At 43.0% G+C, this 22,721-nt stretch overlaps 1 protein-coding gene across 6 annotated transcripts in view; it reads left to right on the top strand.

Moving 5' to 3' along the window:
* Positions 1 to 3,721: 3,721 nt before the first annotated feature.
* The window catches only part of robo2 (roundabout, axon guidance receptor, homolog 2), a 226,244-nt gene continuing 207,244 nt past the window's right edge, over positions 3,722 to 22,721 (top strand). For all 6 annotated transcript variants that reach the window (XM_080732095.1, XM_080732099.1, XM_080732097.1 and 3 more), the window contains exon 1: positions 3,722 to 4,483. In XM_080732095.1, the coding sequence (XP_080588221.1) occupies positions 4,429 to 4,483 (55 nt within the window). In that variant the 5' untranslated portion in view covers positions 3,722 to 4,428. The remainder of the gene's footprint in view (positions 4,484 to 22,721) is intronic.

Raw genomic sequence — 22,721 nt, 5'->3', positions numbered from 1 at the left:
TGTGAGGCGACAGTGTTAATTCAATTCTGAGTGTACAAAATGTAAGGTCCATTTGGTGTCATTTGAACACTCTCAGAGAAGCATAAATGAACTCTGAGGAATGAGGATTTTACAGTATAATCTGTTGAATAGGTAATATTAAATTCACTCATCCTTTTATCATTTAAGCTGATGTCAGAGGACTTTGGGGAATCAACTTGACCAGATGTAGTCATGAATCAATCATTTCAAACAACCATCACAGTGAATGGGTTTGCCCAATATCCCTCCTGTGGTGAGCAGATGGTCTGGGGATATTATTTGATTGACTATCAGTTTTTATTTAATTAAAGACACATAATTGCACAAAAAGCGGACAGTAATTGGTGCATGATTTGTTTAGGTAAAAGCAAACGATCCATTTCAGCATGTGCAAGCAGTGGGGTTGTCGTTGTAGAGTTATAAATCAAAATGTTGCTATGGCTTAAAGCACATCTTCAACCTAGTAAATGATGTAATAGTCAAGTGATATTGTTAGTGTTGTCTTAGTTAAAGGTGTTCCTCTTTTACTGGAACGAAGGATGAGCTCATATTAGAGTGCCCATGAGTGCCCAATTCCTCCCTTTGCGCGGCTATCTCATTTATATGTTATGTGTCTGGCTCAGAGTAAACATCACCTCCATTTTAATTAAAATAAATCCACTTTCAGACGATGGTTAGAATGCCAAGGTAAAACGGTACTTCCCCTCAAAAGAAACATTGGGCTGAGCCTGAACGAAATGAAGCCATTATACTTCATTATTTATGTTTGAGGAGCGGTATTCTTCTCACTAAATGACCTTTTATTCTTCTGGTCTCCGTGAACCTTCAGAAACACTGATGACACAATACATTTCTGTCTGGCTTTGTGTGTGTGTGTGCGTGTGCTCGTGCGTGCTTGTGCGCGCGCGTGTGTGTGTGTGTGTGTGTGTGTGTGTGTGTGTGTGTGTGTGTGTGTGTGTGTGTGTGTGTGTGTGTGTGTGTGTGTGTGTGTGTGTGTGTGTGTGTGTGTGTGTGTGTGTGTTTTGTGCCTTTGGTGGTAGAATCTAGGACAGAATGGAGGCAGTGCGAAAGCCACGCATTTGCATGCAGCTCACAAACATATTAAAATATGAAGACAAATCACTGTGTCTGGCCAGCTGACAGCACAGCCTGCAATGGGAGCAAACTAGCAAGCGTACAACATGTCGCCAGTTGCAAGTATGGACTTTATAGGGCAAGTTCTAACATGTGGCTTGACAAACAAACAAAGATGAAAAACACAGGCACTTGAAGCTAAAAGCAATAGAAGTGGTTCCCTCACCCAAAGCAGGGTATGTCATGGTGTTGGGTGCTGCTGTGTTTTTATTGGGAGGGTATAGTTTTCTAAAACAGCCTCAGGGCACATACCGTGTGTGATTTTGTTGTATGATCTTTCTTCTATGGTTTTCTTTGATGTAAAAGATATAAAAGGGGACATTCAATCTGTACAGGCCATGTTGCTGCTCGTGTGCTGTTTGCTCAGGTTCAAAGGGAACAGTAATCTGTACCAACTTGTTAAATTTGAATCCTAGACCTGTGCTGCTGGGTTAGATACATTTGTTCTCTTTATTCGAAATGATGCTTATAATTGCTCATTTTTTGTTTGCAGATTCAGGTTTGGTATGTTTTATCTGATAGTGTAATTATTTGGTAAAACATATAAAACTGATTATGTAATAGGCATATAGCCTGCTGTGCCTCTATATTTATGATAATGCCTATATGCAAAACATCAATTCTTACAAAAGCTGTAAAAATACTCATTGTGACGTTATTGTAATGAGAATAGTCATAAGTCATTAAGTGTTTACTTAAAGTGTTTACATAAACGTATGTATGTTATTTGTATCTCTAGATCAGGGGTCTTCAACAGGGAGTCCGTGATCCCTAGGGACGTCCTCAGAGTCACTACTAGCCTATAGTAAACGACCGGAAGAGGGCGGGTACGAGGCTAAGTCACTACAGGGGGTCCTCCAAATCTTTCAGTGATATATATATATTTTTATATTAACCACTTGAACCCTAGTATCCATATTCGGAGAAATTTTGCCAAAAATAGAAGATCTACAAGCTCACAACGCCTCGCAGCGCAAGGCGTTGTGAGCTTGTAGATCTTCTATTTTTGTCAAAGAGCTTTGGTGTATTTGGGAAAAAGAGCAGACTAAGTACAGAGTGAAAGGTCGAGTTTATTAAGTATTGACGGTTCAAGTGGTTAAATATCTGAAAACACAAATTGATTGATTGATTGAAGAATGTATTAGAAGTTTGCAATAGAAAAAAGTACAGTTTCATGACAGTACAAATCACTGGTACAAGGTCAACTAAAAGGAGATCCTAGAAAGCCGAGGCTTATTTCCACAGGAACCACACTTTAAGTATCTCATATAAGTATAATTGACATCAATCTAACATATACTGATAATTGTGCTGTCAAACAATGAAACTATATGGAATCTATGAACAGGTTGTGGAAACCTGTGAAAACGTTGAAGACCCCTAGCTGCTCTAGATAAACCAATGCAGCGGGGAAGAGCCTGCTTTTCCCCTGCACTTGCCACTTGGGTAGCATAGTTGACCAGGGAATGTGACCAGTAGGGGGAGCTCGCAGCTCATAGCTCACCAGTATAACAGGCTTTGGGCAAAAGTATGGACCGGGCACAGCTCTTCACTCTCCAGTATTCTGAGGCAGTGCACTGAATGGACACTTGTCTTAATCTATTAGCTTCTTCCGACCAGTCAATATGGTACACAGGTCTGTAGTAGGTGTTGCATATACATGCCTAATTAATGAGCATCATCCTGTGTGTGTGTGTGTGTGTGTGTGTGTGTGTGTGTGTGTGTGTGTGTGTGTGTGTGTGTGTGTGTGTGTGTGTGTGTGTGTGTGTGTGTGTGTGTGTGTGTGTGTGTGTGTGTGTGTGTGTGTGCGTGCGCGTGTGTGCACTCTTTTTTCATTATTTAATTTTTATCAGGACTATAGTAAACATAGGCCTACAGGCATATCATACAATTGCTTGTGTGCAGTAATGCCACTTGGCACTCCGCCTCAGAGAAGCCTATATAATGCCTTCCTTGTCGATCAGACATTGACTAGTATAGCCAACCTGAGATCAATTCAGAAATATGATTTCTGATGTCGAATAATGCTGACCTGCTGCAACTCACAATGTCATCTGCATCTTTGCATTCATGTGCATACCAACAACAACATACCAAGTTGGTCTACCAGCCTACAAATGTAGGCTTGGGCCAGTTCACTATAGCCTACTTCTTAATTATTATTTATTTATGGAATCTCTTAGATTTAACATTAGGCTATTTAATATGTGTTTTTAATGCAGATTTTTACTCGAGTGGTGACCCATAACAAATGGTCCGTGACCCACAAATGGGTTCCGACTTCCGACCCACTGTTTTTTGGAAACAGTGTCAGTGTAGGCTGCCATTGATTCCAATACCATCATGAATGGCACATGCCATGCACACAGCTAAACAGCGACAATTTCTTGCCTATATTCAAAGGTTTCAGTCTAGGCTACTTCTTCAGAACTTTGGCCGTTTCAGACCCCCCAGCCCAGCCCAGTTGAGCCGCTTCTTTGCCATACATGCCGTCTATCCTCGCATGCTCTGCTCTCGCTGCTGGTTTTCTTCTCAGTGCTTGGTGTCAGTCGGGGCTGCGGCTGAGCCGAGCGGAGTGGAGCGCACATAGACATGGGCGCATAGTGGCAGTGCTGTAGAAACCAACAGGGAGAGGATCATCATCATGTCTCTGACTTGCAGTGCGTCTCCTTGACTGTACATTTAACAGTGGTTTAGCCCAGGATAATCGTCCGGAGTTTCTGGGAACGTGATAACTTTGTCATAAAAACCCAATTCTGAGAAGAGATTCTCGGGGATTTTTAGACTTTGCTGAACCACCACCACCACGCTGGGCTGAACTGTGGAGAGACATCGGCGAAGATTTGAGAGGTGCAAAAGAAACGTCTCAAGGAACCGAAGACGCGCAAGGAAGCAAATGTTTCTTTTTCAGACATTGACTGAATTTGTAAACTCATTTGTGCTTCACTTCGAATTAATCTGTAGTTTAGCTCAGGTTGGAAATAAAATATAGGCTATGATTGCGAATTAACTCCCCGGGACAAGCGGGGGTAATAGGCTACTAAATATCTCCAGTAACTGATGGGTTTTGTGGATGATGTCTCTCTCTCGATCTGGGTAGCGTACTAAAATGATGGATCCTCTCGATTCTTTGACATTGAAACTGGCATTTGTCAGTAACTAGGACCTATATCTAACTCTCAGAACAGAAGGGATAGATTTGTCCGTCATCTGGACATATTTCCTCCTGTCAAATCAAGGATTTGCGCAACAGCCGTGGATTAATATGCTAGTATGGGTCCGCTAGCGTTCATCCTTGTCGGTGGATTATTGTATTTTCAAGTTGATGGTAAGTTGAACTCATTTTACTCGTTTGGTTTAAAAACTTTCTCTTCTGCAGTTCTGCTCCCTGTCAAGAGAATACGGTTAGGCTATGCTGCTGTATTTTGTTGCTACTTGTGTTGTGCAGTGGTCCACAGACACTGCCAGTAAGTTATTAATTGGTTTGCCTTGCCTTCCAAGGCTTTATTTTGTGAAAACGTTCGTGACCTTTTTTCAAAAATGTTCCTTGCATTTTCAGTTATGACTGAAGAACTGTAGTGGTTGTAAATTAACTTGGGATTGCTTCCTCGCAAGCGCAAATTGTTCAACTGGTGCTTTTCAAGGCTAGCCTTGAAGTCTTAAAGTTATTTGTTGACTCAATGTGTTTTTTTCTCTCTCTATTTTAAAATTAGACTATTTATTGCAGCTACTTTAAACTTAAGTTACCATTGAAAGGGTAAGAATACAGGTTAGAATGTTAACTCTTTGATGTGGAACAGCATCAGGGCAACTGAAAGCCCATTTTGTCCATTCCTTTTGACACCTGCTGTGTGTTTTATTTTATTTTTTATATAGACCTAATTGAAATCTATAGCCTACATTTTATTCATTTAGATGGCATTGTAGTCAACATGTTGTCATAATGTCTGAATTTAGATACTTTATGAAAGTTCCTCAAGTTTTATAAAACTGTCTACAGCTCCCTTGGGCCAAGATTTAAACCCCTTCCTTGTGAGACAGCAATAATAGTAGTATTAGTAGGCTAGTAATACTATTAATAATCATTATTGTTGTTATTATTATTAGTATCATCATCATCATCATCATCATCATCATCATCATCATCATCATCATTGCTATACATTACATATTGTCATATCAAATCTCTTAATCTCTTATAAAACATCAATTTCCTTCAATTAACAGACCAGAGGCAGACCAACTAGATATATTAAAGCACACAAAAAAACAACAACAACTAGATATATTAAAGCACACAAAAAACAACAACTGGAAACCAAACAAGTGGAAAATCTAGCCCATTTCATTTCGGAACACTGTGTGTGTATGCCTTTTTATATTCGGGATACTGGCATCCCAAATAAAAAAAGGTATACAGGGTTCTGAAATAGGCTGTGGAGAATGAAGGGATGTGAACATTACTGCTTTGACAGAGGTCTCTACAGTAGAAATTAGCTTTTCAGGGCAATGGTTTTGCCTTTTTGTAATCTGTTATAAACCTAAGCCATGATGGTGCCCATGTTCATTACCTCACATTTGATCGATTAATATGTATTGCAATGACAATGATGTTGACTGCAGATAAGATTGATACTGTTTAATTTCTTTATATAGTGGACATTCAAGAGCTGAGCCTCAGGCCTGGTCAGCCAATATAATGTGGAGTGCTAAGTCAGCACTTTTTTCCTTTTTTCTTTTACGATTTTACAAGGCTTCCTGGTAATCATTCGCCTACAAGTGAGCTGGTTTAATGGGGGAATTAAAACAGCCTCAACTGCAGAGTAAATGTGATGACTTGCATAAATCAACAAAATTGGAGTAGCCTAGGTGACAGAAATTCTGATAGGGACTGGTCCAATCTGTCATCAGTGGATGATGATGGCAGAACGGAAGACATATAGACCTTTACAATTCACAGACCTGAAATATGAATCATGCCGTTTGGAAGGGGATGGCACACCTTGTAACACACACACACACACACACACACACACACACACACACATCCATGCACTCACTCAAAATGAAGCGATCACAATAATGGAATGAGGAAATAGGACACTACAAACCTTTATGAATAATTCTTCCAAACGGTTACATAATGGGACATTATTTCCACACTTGCTTTATCATAAGCAATGACTCACACTGTTTGCTTTGTGTTATTTGCACAGCTTAAATAAATGTATGCCTCTCCTTTTTACTGTTGTTGAAGGCAGGACATTGCAGGCCTCCTATGCCTGTCAGCTATTTCTTTTGTACCTTCTAGGATGATTTATACTTTGTTGCGCACCGGTGTTGCGCACCCCAAAAAAAGAGCTGATCTACAAGTTCACAATGCATCGCACTGCAACGCCTTGTGAGCTTGTAGATCAGATATAACTCAGCCATCTATGCTGAAATTATTTTATTGCCGCAATCTGTTAAGTTATTTGTAAATTGGAAAAACGTTCTTCCTCTGTTCAAATAATGCATGCCATGCCATATGCTACGTCTATGAATATTGTTATGTATTGTGTACTATCTATTTATCAATTATAGAGGGGTTAAATGGTGCCGGATATGCAGCTCGGCAAATAAAAGGTGAATTGATCCCAGTGCATGACAGATCGCGATAAATTAAATCTCAACAAGTGTTTTTTATCATGATAAACGATAATATTGCGTATCGTCCCATCCCTAGTCTTAAGTTAAATATATGATGACAATATTGGTGAGATTTTTGGTGCATCACACAAGTGCACAACCAAGTATAAACCAGGGTTTACAAATCAGAGCTGGGGTTTTGCTTTGGTTGTCTTGTGTTTTAGCAGTTGTCACGACCCCCGGCTCCAACAAGCCTGGTTACCTTCTTGTAGAGATTTGAATCTCCATTTCTCCTTCTATTTATCGGTCTCTCTCTCTTTCTCTCTCTCTCTCTGCGTCACCCTCCTCTTTTCATTGTCCCACACTCTGTTGAGCTGAACCCGCTGGTTGCTAAGCACTTGCTGATGGAATGGCTGGATGACTAGAGGAAGAGGGCAGCACATCTCCCTGGGAGCAGTAGTGAATCTCTTCTCCCAATCATTTCCCTGTCACCTTCCTCCCCCTCTTCCTCGCTCCTCCTCCACCCCACCAGAACTCCCTATCAAACAGCCTTTCTGAGGGTCCTTAGAGAGGGAGGAGCCTCTGCTAAGAGTCCACTTAGGCAGACAAAAAAGGTCTGGAGTTGTATTCACTGGGCACCATAGACAACAAAGCCAAGCCTTGTGAATGGCGTCAGTCACTGTTTAGTGTGCTGTGATTAATACTACTGTGTGTGTGTGTGTGTGTGTGTGTGTGTGTGTGTGTGTGTGTGTGTGTGTGTGTGTGTGTGTGTGTGTGTGTGTGTGTGTGTGTGTGTGTGTGTGTTGGAGAGGCAAATAAAAAGGTGAGATGGATGCTACAGAATGGTAGAACGAGACTAGGCGGGCAGGAAGAGGGAATAATCTGACTATAGGATGGAAGTACGCATAAGGTGAATTAAACTGGTTTAGACTAGACTAGATGGTATTTATTTTTCTTTGAATTTATCAGTGAGCAGCTGTCTTTTTCCCTGTTGAGTCATCTCCAAGCCTAGACCAGTCTTTTGAAGCTGGAATAGAACATGCATAGCATAGTGGACCTGCACTCTTGACCCTGTGCTATTCTGAGGAACGCCTGCATACTTGTGTCTGATCCTGTGGCTGGTGACATCATATTTATTTGGGGTGACACATTGAGAGGTGGTGAAATGTGGCCCAACTCCAGTATGTCTATGAGAGCACCTGAAGTCCCTCATGGCCCAGATAAGAGTACACTGTCCATCCCCCTCTGCAGAGTCAAGGGAATGCAAGTGCGAATGCGTGCATGAAAGCGCACGACTGTAATGTAGGCCTACATCTTGGGAAAGAGAGAAACATGACAACTAAGAGAATATTTGATCTATTCCTTTAAAGAGAATGCACACAAGGCTTTAGTTTTGACTTAAGCCCTATACTTAATCTTACAACGAATATTGAAAATATTCTTGCTATTTAAAATAATTGTGAAACATATGTGTTATTTGTTTTATTTTGTGTAATTTTGTGAATACAAACTAAATGGGGACGCCTGGTTGAAAGTGGTTAATGCTGAGGCCCCCACACCCCAGGAGAGTAACAGTACTCTTCATGGTTGTGATTGAATGAGAAAGGTCTAAAGCATTGCCCTGTAATGGAAAGTAAGCCCAGATTAAAATAGTGTACGTGAATGATGAGGCAGGCTGAGGTCATTGTGTAAGAGCCATTGTAATGTCTCGCCCGTCGCACCCAAATGTGATTGTTCTGCTTGAGTTGGCAGCGTTTAGGCAGCGTTATTGTAATTGAGGTTCATTTGCTGGATGGGCCTGCCTTAATGATGAGCCTTCATCTGGGATCTGCAGGAAGCACTGTCTCCTGCACTCTCATCACTGTCACCAAGGCCACTCGCACACATCCTCATCACACACTTAAGAACACTGTTTACTCTTTGGTTAACATCAAAAATGTATTGCCGAGTAAGGACAGCGAGTGAATCAGGTGGTGAGAAGAACTATGGGATGAGAATAAAGAGTATAGTGCAGTGCTTGTAGCATTACTGTTCATACTTCATAGTCCCACTGTGTGAGCTGTGTGCGTGCACGCTTACATGCATGCAGTTTGACTTGTGACGGGGGGCTGTCAACTCCTATGATAGTTGAACAGCCTTTCCTGGCTACTCTGTGGATCGCGTTTCAACAGGCATCACTCCACACCTTCAGCTTGGAGAACACAGTGGAAGCTCTGCGAGCTCCCTCGTGGTCACGAAAAGGCATTCTCAACGGTCACAGAAATGACAGATGAAGCAGACACTGGGATTCTCCAACAATATCGGTTAATACCGTTGCTATATTCCCACGCAGCAGAAATGGCATGAGAAAATGTCAGCTGCATCGTACACTGCACATGGCTGACTGTGCTGCGAGGAATTACAGAGCGTAGAGGAGATAATACCACTTCTGCCTGTTTTACCTTCGCTCCGCTAAGCGTCAGCCAAGCATACCCCTGACATTTACACAGACTCTAATGCCTGGATGCTTTTGCCTAGAGAAACAAAAGACTGAGAGAATGTGAGATTGAAAGGCAAAAGGAGATATTTAATGTGTTGGGGTTAAGTTCAACGATAGTTGTTCCTTTCTCCTTTCTCATTTCTCTGTGCATTTTTGTGTTTCAGAGGGTTGCTCTGTCTTTGTCACTATGCAGCTCTTTTATCTCTCATTTTCTGTAGGTCCCCCTGATTTCTCTCTCAAGTTCACATGCACTTTGTAACGTGTATGGGGGTGGAATTCAAACACAGAGGTGGAGTTGTGGTACACCTGTGAGGCTCCTATAAGCAGGCCTGTGGAGGCGGTGGGGATGGGGCGAGTGGTGATATGATTTATTGAGCATGAACCACTGCAAGGTGCAGAGGGAGGCCAGGGCCCTCACCTGTTTCACACACCTGTACTTACATAAAACACACCTGTGCTCGCCCCTCTGGGTCGCAACACACACACACACACACACACACACACACACACACACACACACACACACACACACAGACACACTCTTAATCCTTGATCTTTTCTCTGTGTCCTTGTTTCCCAAACACGCGATTATAAGCTCAGGACAGCCTGGGAATGTTGATATAATTACTCTTATATAGTTCACAGATAATTAGATGATGACTAATAAGCCTGTTATTGATCAGTGACACGTCCTGGCAACAATCACGACCCACATCATTAATCTATAAAACATAGATTCCTCTGTTGTTGTTCTCACCCCAGAAGATGACTAGCATACCAGTGGAAGAAATGGGGGGAAGTCATGGTGCACTATATCCTGCACTACAGTAGGTTCTTAAATCCTATGGCAGATAGGGAACGTTATCTGTGTTTTTTCTGTAATATGTGGTAGTTTGGGAAAGCGCCTTAATTACTCTGCATCCAATTGCCTCTGGTTGGCTGTCTCTCATCATGGCAACCTAAAGATGTATAGGGAAGAGATGTTCAGGTTGAGTGACAGGCATCGGTTTACAAATAACCACTATGTAGAAGGCAAGGCACCACTCATGCACATACAAATGCTCTCACACACATACAGATTATACTGTATGAATGATTATGAAAGCATGTATAGCATATCATGGAATGCAAATGCAGAAGGCTCTATTATCGGTGTATAACATGCACGCATTAAGCCACATACTGTACATGTTAGTTGTTCATAGCATTTCAGCAGTCTTTTGATTACAGTGGCAATAGATTTATCACCTTGCTCTTTTCATCCGCTGTTTTGTTTCTGTGATTCAAAAAACCATATGAATACGTCATACTTAACCGTGAAGTGTTTGTGAGACTGTGGTGGCCGAGTTGAGTGCCTCACCAGTGTCTTAAAGATAAGTTCAGACCTGCTGATGAAAATGCATGAGCTGTCGCTCACTGTGACATGTGTGAAGACGGAGAGCCCAGACCAAGACACTTGAGTGCATATCCGTCACACGCAGCAGCGGCGTCACACGGCAGTAATGCAGCGCAGAGTGCTGGTGGAGTCTGTGAATAAACGGCCCATTCCACCATCTACATCTCCAGCCAGGTACATGGATCACCCAGACGTGACGGCCCACTCACTCCGTGCTCTCTTCTTTGAAAACACCCTGGAATGCAATCACATGAAATCAACGTTATAGTACGCGGGCACGCATAGCCAAATTCTACTTTAACTTAGAGTATTGTTGAAGATCGTGGGACAACTGACATTATTTAATTTATTCTGTCTTTTAAGGTGTTTTTTTTGTGTGTGCACTGTATGTGGGTGTGCACATGCATGTACTGCACATGCGTCCATGTGTATGCACGCGTGCGCCAACGTGTTGCTGATGCTAAATTGTTACACCAAAATGCTTTGTATATGAAACTGATTTTAATCCAAGAGGAAGAAGAAAAACTATATCACAACTATGTCACAATAATCACCACAAATTCGATTTTGAGCTATTTGGTCAAGCATATTATAATATTTGATTTTGTTCATGTTGCCCTTATGGTATGATAAGGTACATAATGTGTGTTGCCTTGTCATTGGCATACTGTATCTTGGATTGTTTGTGTCCCTGCTGTGTACTAGGCACTGCAGGGCTGTGTAAAAGCAGCCACCATAGCCATGGGTGAGTTGATTTATACATTGTGCTGCTGGTGAGCCTGTCTTTGTTGTAGAAGTCTCAGTGAAGGGGAGGGCATGAGCCAAATGTCACAACCATTGCCGCAGATTGGAGGAAAGCCTTAATCGTAGCGTTGAACGTTTGAACTCTCCAGCTCCACTTCTTGGATTATGATGATGTTTCTGCAGAGCTACTCACAGACATTAGTCACACAGAGGCTAAAAGTAACATGCGGCCAGTGGTAGAGTTATGACATTTTGGAGTGGTGGCTGTAGGCAACATTAAGGACCATCAAAGCCTATTGCTTTTGTGTTAGAACAAATATATGGCCCTGGGTAAATTGAACGAGTTCCTCATCCACTTACTGCCGGCACCCCTGACCTTCTCACCTTAAGCCAGACCAGATGAAGTGTCCCATGGAATAGGAATTTAATAAATCTCATCCTGAGGCCCTATATGCTTCAGCTTAGGAAAACACAAACGGCGAACTCCCAGGGCCATTTGATTAGCTTTCTCTGCTACCTCAGTCAATGATACAGATGGTATGTGGACTGGATGTGTGTCTTGGTCCACACATTCTCATGCTGGCCCCTGGGCCAGTGGGCTGGCTGAAGGTGCTGAATACCCTACTTGACATGCAGGGAGATTGCAATGTGTTCAGTACAGGTCAGGCCTCACAGCGCACCTCAAATTATCCACTCATCTTTCAGCACTGTGTATCATGGACACCTGAAGGCCCCCCTCTGTTCCCTCCCCCTCCATCCCCTTCCTTCCCCCTCATTTCGAAAGCAATAAAGCAGTTATTTATTTCTCCCTATTCAATTTGCTGGGGCAGATCAGCAATGCAGGTGGAGTAAAGAGATTACAATGCTTGAGGGAGAATCAATCGTTGCCATTCATTTCATTGGCCCCCGCCCTCTCCTCCCCGTGGTATGGGCTGTTTCGAGTAGCCCTCACTTTAAACTAGGGAATTGGCTAAACAATTTTGAGTGTAACTGCTTCTACATGTACTGTATTGCACAAAGCACAGCCTCATTGTTGTTGTATGACTGATAGTTTGACTCTTAAAGTATATAATATAGTTATGTATTGATTCTCAGTTTAGCATACTGTGTGTGTGTGTGTGTGTGTGTGTGTGTGTGTGTGTGTGTGTGTGTGTGTGTGTGTGTGTGTGTGTGTGTGTGTGTGTGTAATTGCGACCAAAGGTCGCAGTTTACCATGCATGAGAAATGTCACAGCTTGTCCGTGTGTAGACGGACGTGTACACATTTTTACTGTCTATGGTTTGCCGCTCTGACATCATGCTCTGATGTCACTGTGATGTCCAGTACATCTTGTCCACATATCCGTGTATCTCTGAAGGTCACGCCTGACACTGTGGTTCCCTTGACACATCAATGTGACATCACAGGTGATATCACAGGTGACATCACCTGTGTAAAAGTCCATATATGGGTATTCCCCAGAATCCCTTATATGCCCATATATGAAGTTCCCTGATGTCATCGATATATATCACAGGCCAGATGGCCAATACATGGCCCATATCTGTGTGGCTGGTTCAGATAGGGATCTCCATGTATGGGCATAAAAGATATTGTATGTTGGGATGTCATGGGAACCACTCTAACAGAATCCCCTTTATACCCATATATGGAGATCCCTGATGTCATCAATATTAAGCCATATTTAACAGGACTTCATATGGGAATGCCCATATATGGAGAAAGACACCCATATCTGTGTGGCTGGTTCAGACAGGGATCTCCATGTATGGGCATAAAAGGGATGTACTACAGTACATGGATCTCCATATATGGGTAACTGGTCCGATATACATCAATGGCCAGATGGCCAAGAATTGGCACGACCTCGAGGTCGCATGTCGCCCTGAGGCGTCTTACTAGTATACAGATATATACGTGTGTGTGTGTGTATATATATATATATATATATATATATACACACACACCCCCACAGCTTATCATTACTTGCGCCAGCAGATCGCGTTCAGCTGCGTATGTAGGTAGGTAGCTGTGTGTGTTTAAGCCCGTAGCCTAAGGCTGCCAAATTAATATTCGAATATCGGATATTCGTCGAATATGGGGAAAAATGCATATTCGATCATAAAAATTAATATTCGAATTATAAAAAAAAAAAAACATAACTCCGGCCATACACGGAGGTACTACGAAACATAACTCCGGCCATACACGGAGGTACTACGAAACATAACTCCGGCCATACACAGAGGTACTACGAAACATAACTCCGGCCATACACGGAGGTACTACGAAACATAACTCCGGCCATACACGGAGGTACTACGAAACATAACTCCGGCCGCTCTCCCTAGAGGTCTCATCACACTTTATGAAAAGCTGCTGTGCTAACGTTAGCTTCAGCTTGATAGCTTCACCCTCTGGCTGACTGGCTCTGTGAGTTACAAGCTGTTGCACATAGGGTGACCACAGCTTAGCTTGTACATTTCTCATCAAGATGAATTTCAATCTTACACTGGAATGGAGGTTTGTCTGCAGTGCCAGTGGCTATAGATGGGTTTCTGGTCCACGTTAAAACTAGAATGCGTGCGCAGGGTCCGTACCAAAATTAGCCAATGAAACCAGCGCTCCCCAAAACAACAGGTTTGGGGATTGGACGGAATTGATTACATGATACAGTCAGCTGTGCATTTAGTCTCAATGTTTGTAAACAAGAAACCCGTCTATAGGCTATACAGTTAGCATGCAATTGCAACATAGCCACTAATAGCCAGACTGACTGACTGACTGACTGACTGACTGACTGGCCGCAGACTGAGAGTAGAGAGGAGAGGAACGTAAGTCACATGAATGTTGCCAAGTCTGATATTTATAACCATGTTGGGCTTGTTTTATTATTATTTTTTATTTACAAGCCAAGAAGATGCAACAGAGGCCATCAATACACAGCAAAATCCACTGTTAATTTAACATTGAGAGTGTAACAACGGACCATTATATTTTTACACTCTCGCTCAGATGTTGCAGAGGCAGGCAGACACATGACATGACTATATGCACAGGTTGCTGTGAAGGCTGTGCAAGGTGGGCATAGAGAGTGAGCTGCACGCTTGAGTGACCTGGGCATTGGAAATCATTTGATCTGCATCACACAGTTCAGTGTCCCCGCCAGTAGCCTGACAGTCCTGCAGAGAGACATATCTGGATTCCTCTCACTGGTGGATTTCAAAGCTTTTGTGCCCAAGGCGCACCAAAACCTCAACACACGCCACACATCTGTATTTTATATAGCGAGAATATTCGATCTACAATCATCGCAACATATTGTGAGGTTAAGTTGCTATTTTTGAAAATATTTTGAATCTTTAAAAAAAAAAAAAAAAAAATTAAAATGCCTATAATGACCTGCCCAAATAGCGACGCCAGGTTGAAAGTGGTTCAAATATATATGTTAAGGGTTTAGGCTATATAGAATTTGCTTCTGTATTGGGAAATGAGTGCACACAAAAGTAGTGATATACTTTGTGGACTTGAACTGCACTTGTCTCACTAACAAAGTGTCCTCATCAAGCCAACCCACCTCTACTCAGCCAAAGCCCATCTACACACCTCCCTTTTATTGTCTTGTTTCAAGTCGGCAATCTCAGTTCTGCTTTGACAGGACATCTCCTGGAACAGAGATAGCATCAGCTTGCTGTTGATAGATGCTGATAGGGAGAATGAGGTGAAAAAAGGAACTGAGGGGGGCATTGCTTGAAATGAAAGGTATGTGAATCAGCCATCTTGCAACAGAATCTGATATGCCGTTTCCCACAGTTATCTATTTATATGCTCTAACTGCACGAGGGAGAGGGGAAAAATACACAAAGTCAATAAGACATGCCGCCGTGTTAGCCCAGCCTGAAATATTCTCACAGAGCGGAATTCAATCTGATAATTGTTGGAAGCAAGTATGGCTGCAGTGAAAGGTTCTGAGCAGCTCCTAGAGTTACCCAGGCGCTCTTGTGTTTGCTTTCAGTGTATAGATCTTACCAGTGAGAAGGGGGGGGGGGAAGCAGTATGCAGTGCGCTGAGGTGGAACTGAGCACAGCATGTGAGCTCGCTAGCTCGCTCTCCATCTGTGGAGAAACCTTGCTATGTCTGAGGATGAAGCTGGAATCTGCTCTGCACCTGTACGCTCTATCGCTCTCTCATTCCCTGTCTGTCTCCCTCTTTCCTTCTGTCTAGCTCTCCCCTGTCTGTCCTTCTGTCTGTCTCTCTGTTATATGAGAATGCAATGCAGCTCTGTATACAGTATTCCAGTCTGCATCAGCTGGCCATATGCGGTGGGACCAGGCTGGATTCCAGCAGAGACAGCAGGTTGTCTTTGGTGACACCTCCTGTGTGTGTGTGTGTGTGTGTGTGTGTGTGTGTGTGTGTGTGTGTGTGTGTGTGTGTGTGTGTGTGTGTGTGTGTGTGTGTGTGTGTGCGTGTGCGTGCGTGTGTGTGTGTGTGTGCGCGTGTGTGCGCGTGTGCACACACATGCACATTGCAGAGGTATGTTGGAGCTGCTGTGCTGTGACGCCACTGACAGCCCCCTGTAAAGAAGATGAATCTTAGGTGCCGAGCGAGCCGCGTGTGCGAGTGTCATGGCGAGCCAGCCAGCCAGGCAGCGCAGAGGCGTGAGCAGGGGTACCAGTAACATCCTCCTATCACCACCCTCAGTTTCCCCCCTGACACTCTCTCACATTTCCCATTTGATGACATGACGGATATGACCCTTGTCCCCCCCCACCCCCTTGCGCTCAGCTTAGACGGGACATAACTGGACAGGGAGCAAAGTGAAGAGACAGAGATAGATATTGGGTGACGGGGAGAGAGAGAGATGGATCAGATGGATCACTACTGGATAGATAGAGCATTGGTTCTCAAAGTGGGGTCCTAGAGGGGGTTACAGGGGGTCCCCAGCAAAATTACTTACTATAGCATCAACATTTGTTCATCTATCTATTTGGAAATGGCTGATCTACAACGCGTTGCGATGAAGAGAGAATTTTTGAAATATTTTTAACAACACAAATCTTGTATGGGGTCCTTCATAATGAACGTCTTTGAGAACAACTGGAATAGAGAGTGCCAGACAAAGCAGACAACATGAATGAGCTAATGAATAGTTCAATTGAGCAGAGATTTTGTTGAGTCCCCCCCCCCCCCCCCCCCCCTTTTTAGATTAATGTATATTCACCCTGCTATTGGTACTGTCTGTGTACTGAGTTTAGTGCTGTCCTCTCTCCTCCATTTTAGAGCCCAGACCACAGTGCAGCTTAATGCTTAATGTTGGTCTGTATCTTGGGGTTTCCAGTTTAATGTTTTATGGAGCTTCTGTCTGTGACAGGAGCTCTCGCCTGGGTCCGAGGTTGCCATTGGTTACATGTGATCAGCACGCGCACATGTCTTTTGGCAGAATAACTGATATCTCTTTGGGGAGCCCTTCCTTTTATGCTCCGGCTGAAACTGGTGTAGCTATTGATTTGGTTGGTGGGCTAGAATTTCTCCTGGGAGCTAATAAAAATAATTACAAAAAGATCATCAAAGATCTGTGATGGTAACAGAACAAGAGGTTTGGTTTCCACCCTCTATGGTTTTTTATTAGACTGTAGTTATGGGCCCCTTTCTGTTGATACTGTTTGGAGGAATGATGTACCAAATTTGGACCCTGACTTTTGTTGGGACACAGTATGGTCTAACATTAGGCTATCTTCTAGAAATCCAGACCATCAACAAATTCATTTAAATTTTGTTCATCGGACTTATTTAACTCCCCGCAGACTATGTGCTATGAGGATTTTGAATAATCCCAACTGCACTCTCTGCGCCTCAAATAGTATTGGTACCTTCCTTCACATGGTTTGGGAATGCCCAAATGTGTCGTCATTCTGGAATATGGTTGCCTCCAAACTTTCAACTATTTTTAATATTAATATCATATCTTCTCCTTCTTTATTTTTATTAAATGACGTCTCACAGTTGCAACTAAACAATATACGCAAGCGCATCTTCTTTGCTGGATTAACGGCGGCGAAGAAGATGGTAGCTACGCGGTGGAAACCTCCTCATATGTTAACGTTCCGCCAGTGGGCCTTGACCTTTCTAGATATAGTATATTTAGAGCAGTCGATAGCAAGGTTACACGGAGCAAAAGAAGAAAACATTAATATGTGGTCGGACATTGCAGATAAGCTTAAGGCTATGATTCAAGAAATCACTATATAGTGGTAACAGCCTAGCACAGGCATGCACTATTGTACATTCCATGTTGGTCCGGGGAAAGGGGGTGGGTGGGTTTTCTTTTCCTTTTCTTGTTTTGCTATTGTTTGTGTTGTTTGTCTGTTAATTGCATTTTTCTTTTGATCAATGTTTTACTTTTTCTTGTTCTATTCATGTGTATGTCTCTAATTTCATGTTTTGGAAAATAAAAATAATTGATAACAAAAAAAAAAAAAAAGATCATCAAAGGGCTGACCTTCTGTTGCACACATGAATAAATATGTGATAAAGTTAATAGAAAGAGGCCTTCTACTTGTGTGGTCACTGCTATGGTAGATAGTGTACTGATTCACTGCTTTGTTCTTCTTAGCGGGCTGAGGGACAGAGGGCTCTGTTTATGTATAGGTTTATATTATATACTGTATGGTATATGCGGTGTGTGTGTGTGTGTGTGTGTGTGTGTGTGTGTGTGTGTGTGTGTGTGTGTGTGTGTGTGTGTGTGTGTGTGTGTGTGTGTGTGTGTGTGTGTGTGTGTGTGTGTGTGTGTGTGTGCGCGTGCGTGCGTGCGTGTCCGTGTCCCAGGGGTCCTTGAGGGGGTTCCAGGGGTCTCCACCCAGTAAAATGAAGCAACAGTTTAAACACTTATGCATGCTTAAGCATGCTTCAGTATCTTTACTTTTCGTTTTATTTTGTATAATCCTGTTTGAGGTCCACCATTTAGTTTTTTTTATTGATGTTTTAGTGAACCTTGTATTGGCGTAAAGGTGGACAGTACACTACATTGTGTGAGTACTCATTACCAATGTTAATTTGGCAGATCATTTAATCATTATACCCATCTGCTGCAGTCTGTTTTCATGCTAATAATGCAGTACCATTTGAAGGTTTCTGGACAATATTTGTCATTGTTTTGGGTTGGTAATTGACACACATTTGCATAAAGCAGTCATATATTGTCCACTCCTGTGTTAATAAAAGTATTACAGACTTGAACATTTTGAACAGATACAAAATTGATAATTAGTTTGTGATTAATTGCAACTAACTATAACTCATACAATTCATAGATTTAAATGTAATTTGACACCACTAATACACTTACACACACACACAGGATAAATAGTGTGAAACATATAAAGAGGACACTGCCACTGTGTATTGCTTCACCAGTGATATCGTGCAACGGCCTCACAGTTTTGATGAGGTCAATCAAAGATGCAGCCTCTGCGCTGGTTCAGTAACGGCTCTGGTTTCTGTGTGCTTGTTTGTTTGCTCCCTGGTTCCTGTCTTCCATCAGGAGTGGACAGCTACACAGCAATGGTGAAAAGTAATGGTGTGTTATTGCAGACGGAGCGAAACACAGCAGTTTGATTGGAGCGTGTGTGCCCTGAGACCCGGTGAAGTGCACTCGCCTCAACTCAGAGAGCACTTGATTGCACATCACCAATGATCGCATTAAGAGAGCAACCGAAAGCCCATTTACCATCAAGGGAGGGAGAACGAGGGCCCCCCAATAGGAAGCTGAAAATGTACTTTCTCTTGTGTGAGGAGCAAACCCTGATGGCTGGGTGATGGGGAGATGCCTTAGTGTTTTTTTCTGATCTTTTTTTGGCCGTGCACATCTGGACCACAACCAGGAACTGGTGAGATGGCACAGAATAAAAAAATATGCATACATACTACATAGTGAGAATAACTTGTTATTGTTCGTAGAGGTTATTTATTTGTATTGACATTGATACATTCTTTGTAAAACCTAGTCAACATCATATGATAGTGCTTTGACTAGTCCACCTACCTACATGACCACCGTCATGTCTGGCTCTGCGTCTGCCCATCTCAGCAGCTTTCCTCTGGCAAGAGTGAAAGGACAATTGTAGAGGCATCTGCTGTGTTCATTTCCACAGGAAAGGGGGAGAGCAGATGGAGATTCAAGGTTTAAGTGATTAGAAGGCAGTAGATTGGAATACAAATTGGATTAAAAGAAATTAGAGTGATATAAATCGAATGGAGTCACCACAGTTTAGTGCAGTGCATGTGATTTGGCCTAGAAGGAAAGGTACCATGGGGCCACTGGATTACGGGGATAGCAGATGCTTCAATGAGATAAGAGTAAATGCACATTTGACACTCCATCTGAGGGCGACCGCGCTTTCCAAGTCCGTCCTTTATCTCACCCCCCATTTATCAATGTCACAATGTTAATTAGTGCTTCATTCATTAAGTCACTTACCGCCAGCACACAAGCTATTGGCCCTGTGAAACTGGCTGCAGGCTAAGAAGGAGCTGGCTAGTTGCTATTACCTTGCACTGCCGGTGAAAGAAAGGATTAGAGAAAAAGGTGAGGTAGGAGGTACATGTACGATTAAAGAGAAAATGCTGCCAGCATGGATTTTGGGTCTTCCACGGCCAATACATGATCTATAATCAAGCACACAAAGCCACTGAGATTAGATCTTTGGGTTATATACCCCAGGACCCGGCTGAGGCCCCCCCACCACTTTACTACAAGCTCCCTGTCTGTGGCCCCACTTAGAGCAAGACACTAGGTCTGATCACTAATCAATGACAGGGAAATGGAGGGAATTAGCCCAAATTAGGGAAGAGGAGAGAACAGGCTACCGCCTGTTCAGGGGTCAATATGCCACTGTCTGATGGTTGACCCCTGCTAAGGCAGAGAGTGGTGGAGAGGACACGCACACACGCGCATGTGTGCAGCACACACACACACACACACACACGCCACACTCAGGGTCTTTGAAGTGTATTTTGTGCTGATGAGTACTTTTCTCCCCAAGCTTGTCCTTTTGCCTATGAACCACAGTGTGCGGGGGAGGTATAGGGGGCTTCCTCGGGGGACCGAAGCACCGTATGAGAGAGAGAGTGGAACATGTGCACAGTGCACACCCAGCTAAACAAAGAGCTGGGATCTCCACTGCTCTGCTTGAGTCCCGTTTCTGCAGTTTAGCCCTGACGTAGGCACAAAGGGTTATGTGGGATGCTGCACTTCTATACAGTAGCACATCACCCTGTAAGTTACCCTGCCGCAACTGCCCTTGGGTAGGACACCTTTAAAACATTTTGAACTACAATCTGTAAGTTTTATGTCCTCCAGTTGTTGTTTCACTCTCCCAATAGTGGTGTAAAGTAACTAAGTAGATTTACTTTTCAATACTTTTACTTCTCCGCTCTCTGATCCAAATATTGTACTTTTACTCCACTACATTTATTTGAAACTTAAGTTGCTAGTTACTTTTTAGATTTTGATTATTATTACAAAACATACATTAACCACTTCATCCCTATATACATTTTGGCATTTCTACAAACTCAATGCGTTGTTAAGCTACACATTGTGAGCTTGTAGATCTGCTGTTTTAGATTTTTGAACATTTGAACACTTGTGAAATGGGACATTCTGCATAATGAATAATGAATACCTTTGTACTTTTACTCAAGTACATTTTGAATTCCAGACTTTTACTTGTAGCTGAGTATTTCTACATTGCAGTATTGATACTTTTACTTAAGTAAGGAATGTGAGTACTTTTTTCACCACTGCTCCTACCCAACGTTTGGAAGGGTGATATTTGTCACTGCACGAGTGCACGTACTCCTATGGGCTGGGGCACAGCCTGTCAGTGGGGATTGTTGAGCAAAGGCAGTAGGACAAAGGCTCTACCTCCTCCCGGTGGGGGCTCCTCACTGGCAGGTGAGCCAGTATGGTACAACTAACAGCAGTGGCAAGCAGTTGGAGGAATTAGTTGACGCGACTAAATTGGGCAAAAAAGAAAAGAAAACTAGCATATTTGTAGGGTCACAGTCACATACGACACAGACTCAAATCTGACATCAAGTGAAGTCCTTGGTTCGATTCTTGGCCGAACCGGTCAAATGCTCAAATTACTTAAAGAAAAGAAAACTAGTAATTTGTAAAGTAGCTACTAGCTCCTTATAAAGATCCCAATGGCCTAGCAAAGGCCTCAGACTCTCAAAGAAATTGTACACATCTCTGGGGCCATGTGATCAAGATATAAGAATCAGAATTTTCTGATCCCATTCAAATTGGCTAAGACTGCGCTATGAGGAGCACCCTTTTCTTCTCTACTGATTCTTGTTGTTTGAGTGAGTTCCTGTGTGTTGTTCCACAAGTCCTGGTAATACTTAATTTGAGCATGGTTGAGTTGTTCTTTATCGTTGGAGGCACTATCTCATCCAATCAAATTAATGCATGGTCAAAACTCCCCGTTGAGACTCAGTTTAATTCAGCAGTGGATCAACTGTCTGGCAGCTGCATTAAATGTATTTTAAAAAGGACGAGTCTGAAAAGGTCGACTAACGCTTTAACTGTGTTTGACAGTTTGGTGGAGGATCAAACTCCTGCTTGTGTGCTGCCTGCATCCCAGGGGCCTTGGCGATGTAAATGTGTGTGGCCTGTGGTGGTGTCTTATCTCCAGGGTTAAGACTTGGTCACAGGCGCACAGAGCCCTCTGACTGGGGCAGCATTATCATAGCGGCCAGACTCCCAGAACTGGCCCACTGTGAGCCCCAGAAGAAAGGAGCTGACCTATGTTGTCAGCCCCAGGGGATTAACGTTTTACCACAGTCTGGATCGCTGCATGAACAATTCACATCACACACAGACACACACTGCCCCTAATGTCGTTTGTTTGAGGTGCAGTGTGTGTGTGTGTGTGTGTGTGTGTGTGTGTGTGTGTGTGTGTGTGTGTGTGTGTGTGTGTGTGTGTGTGTGTGTGTGTGTGTGTGTGTGTGTGTGTGTGTGTGTGTGTGTGTGTGTGTGTGTTTTTGCGTGTGCGCTCGTGCGTGGGTGTTGGGGAGCATGCAGCAGCGTACCTTATGTGCATGTAAATGAGCGTGAACATGTGTGTTTGTTGTGTGTAGTTCAAATGTAAGCTTTCTCCACGCCTTCATATACTCACTCTTCACCCTTGGGTCCAATTACCCACGAGCCCTTGCATGTAGGGGTTGAGAAGAGCAGATGGCTGCTCTTTGACTCCGTGGAACTGGTGGTTGAGAGGCTTAGCCTGTGGCCTCCATTCGCATGATGATGGCCCA

This window comes from Nannobrachium achirus, assembly GCF_963921795.1.
Source record: "Nannobrachium achirus genome assembly, chromosome: 8".
Lineage (NCBI taxonomy): Eukaryota > Metazoa > Chordata > Actinopteri > Myctophiformes > Myctophidae > Nannobrachium > Nannobrachium achirus.
The sequence above is the reverse complement of the archived record's forward strand: the minus strand, read 5'-3'. Positions and strand labels throughout refer to the sequence as shown.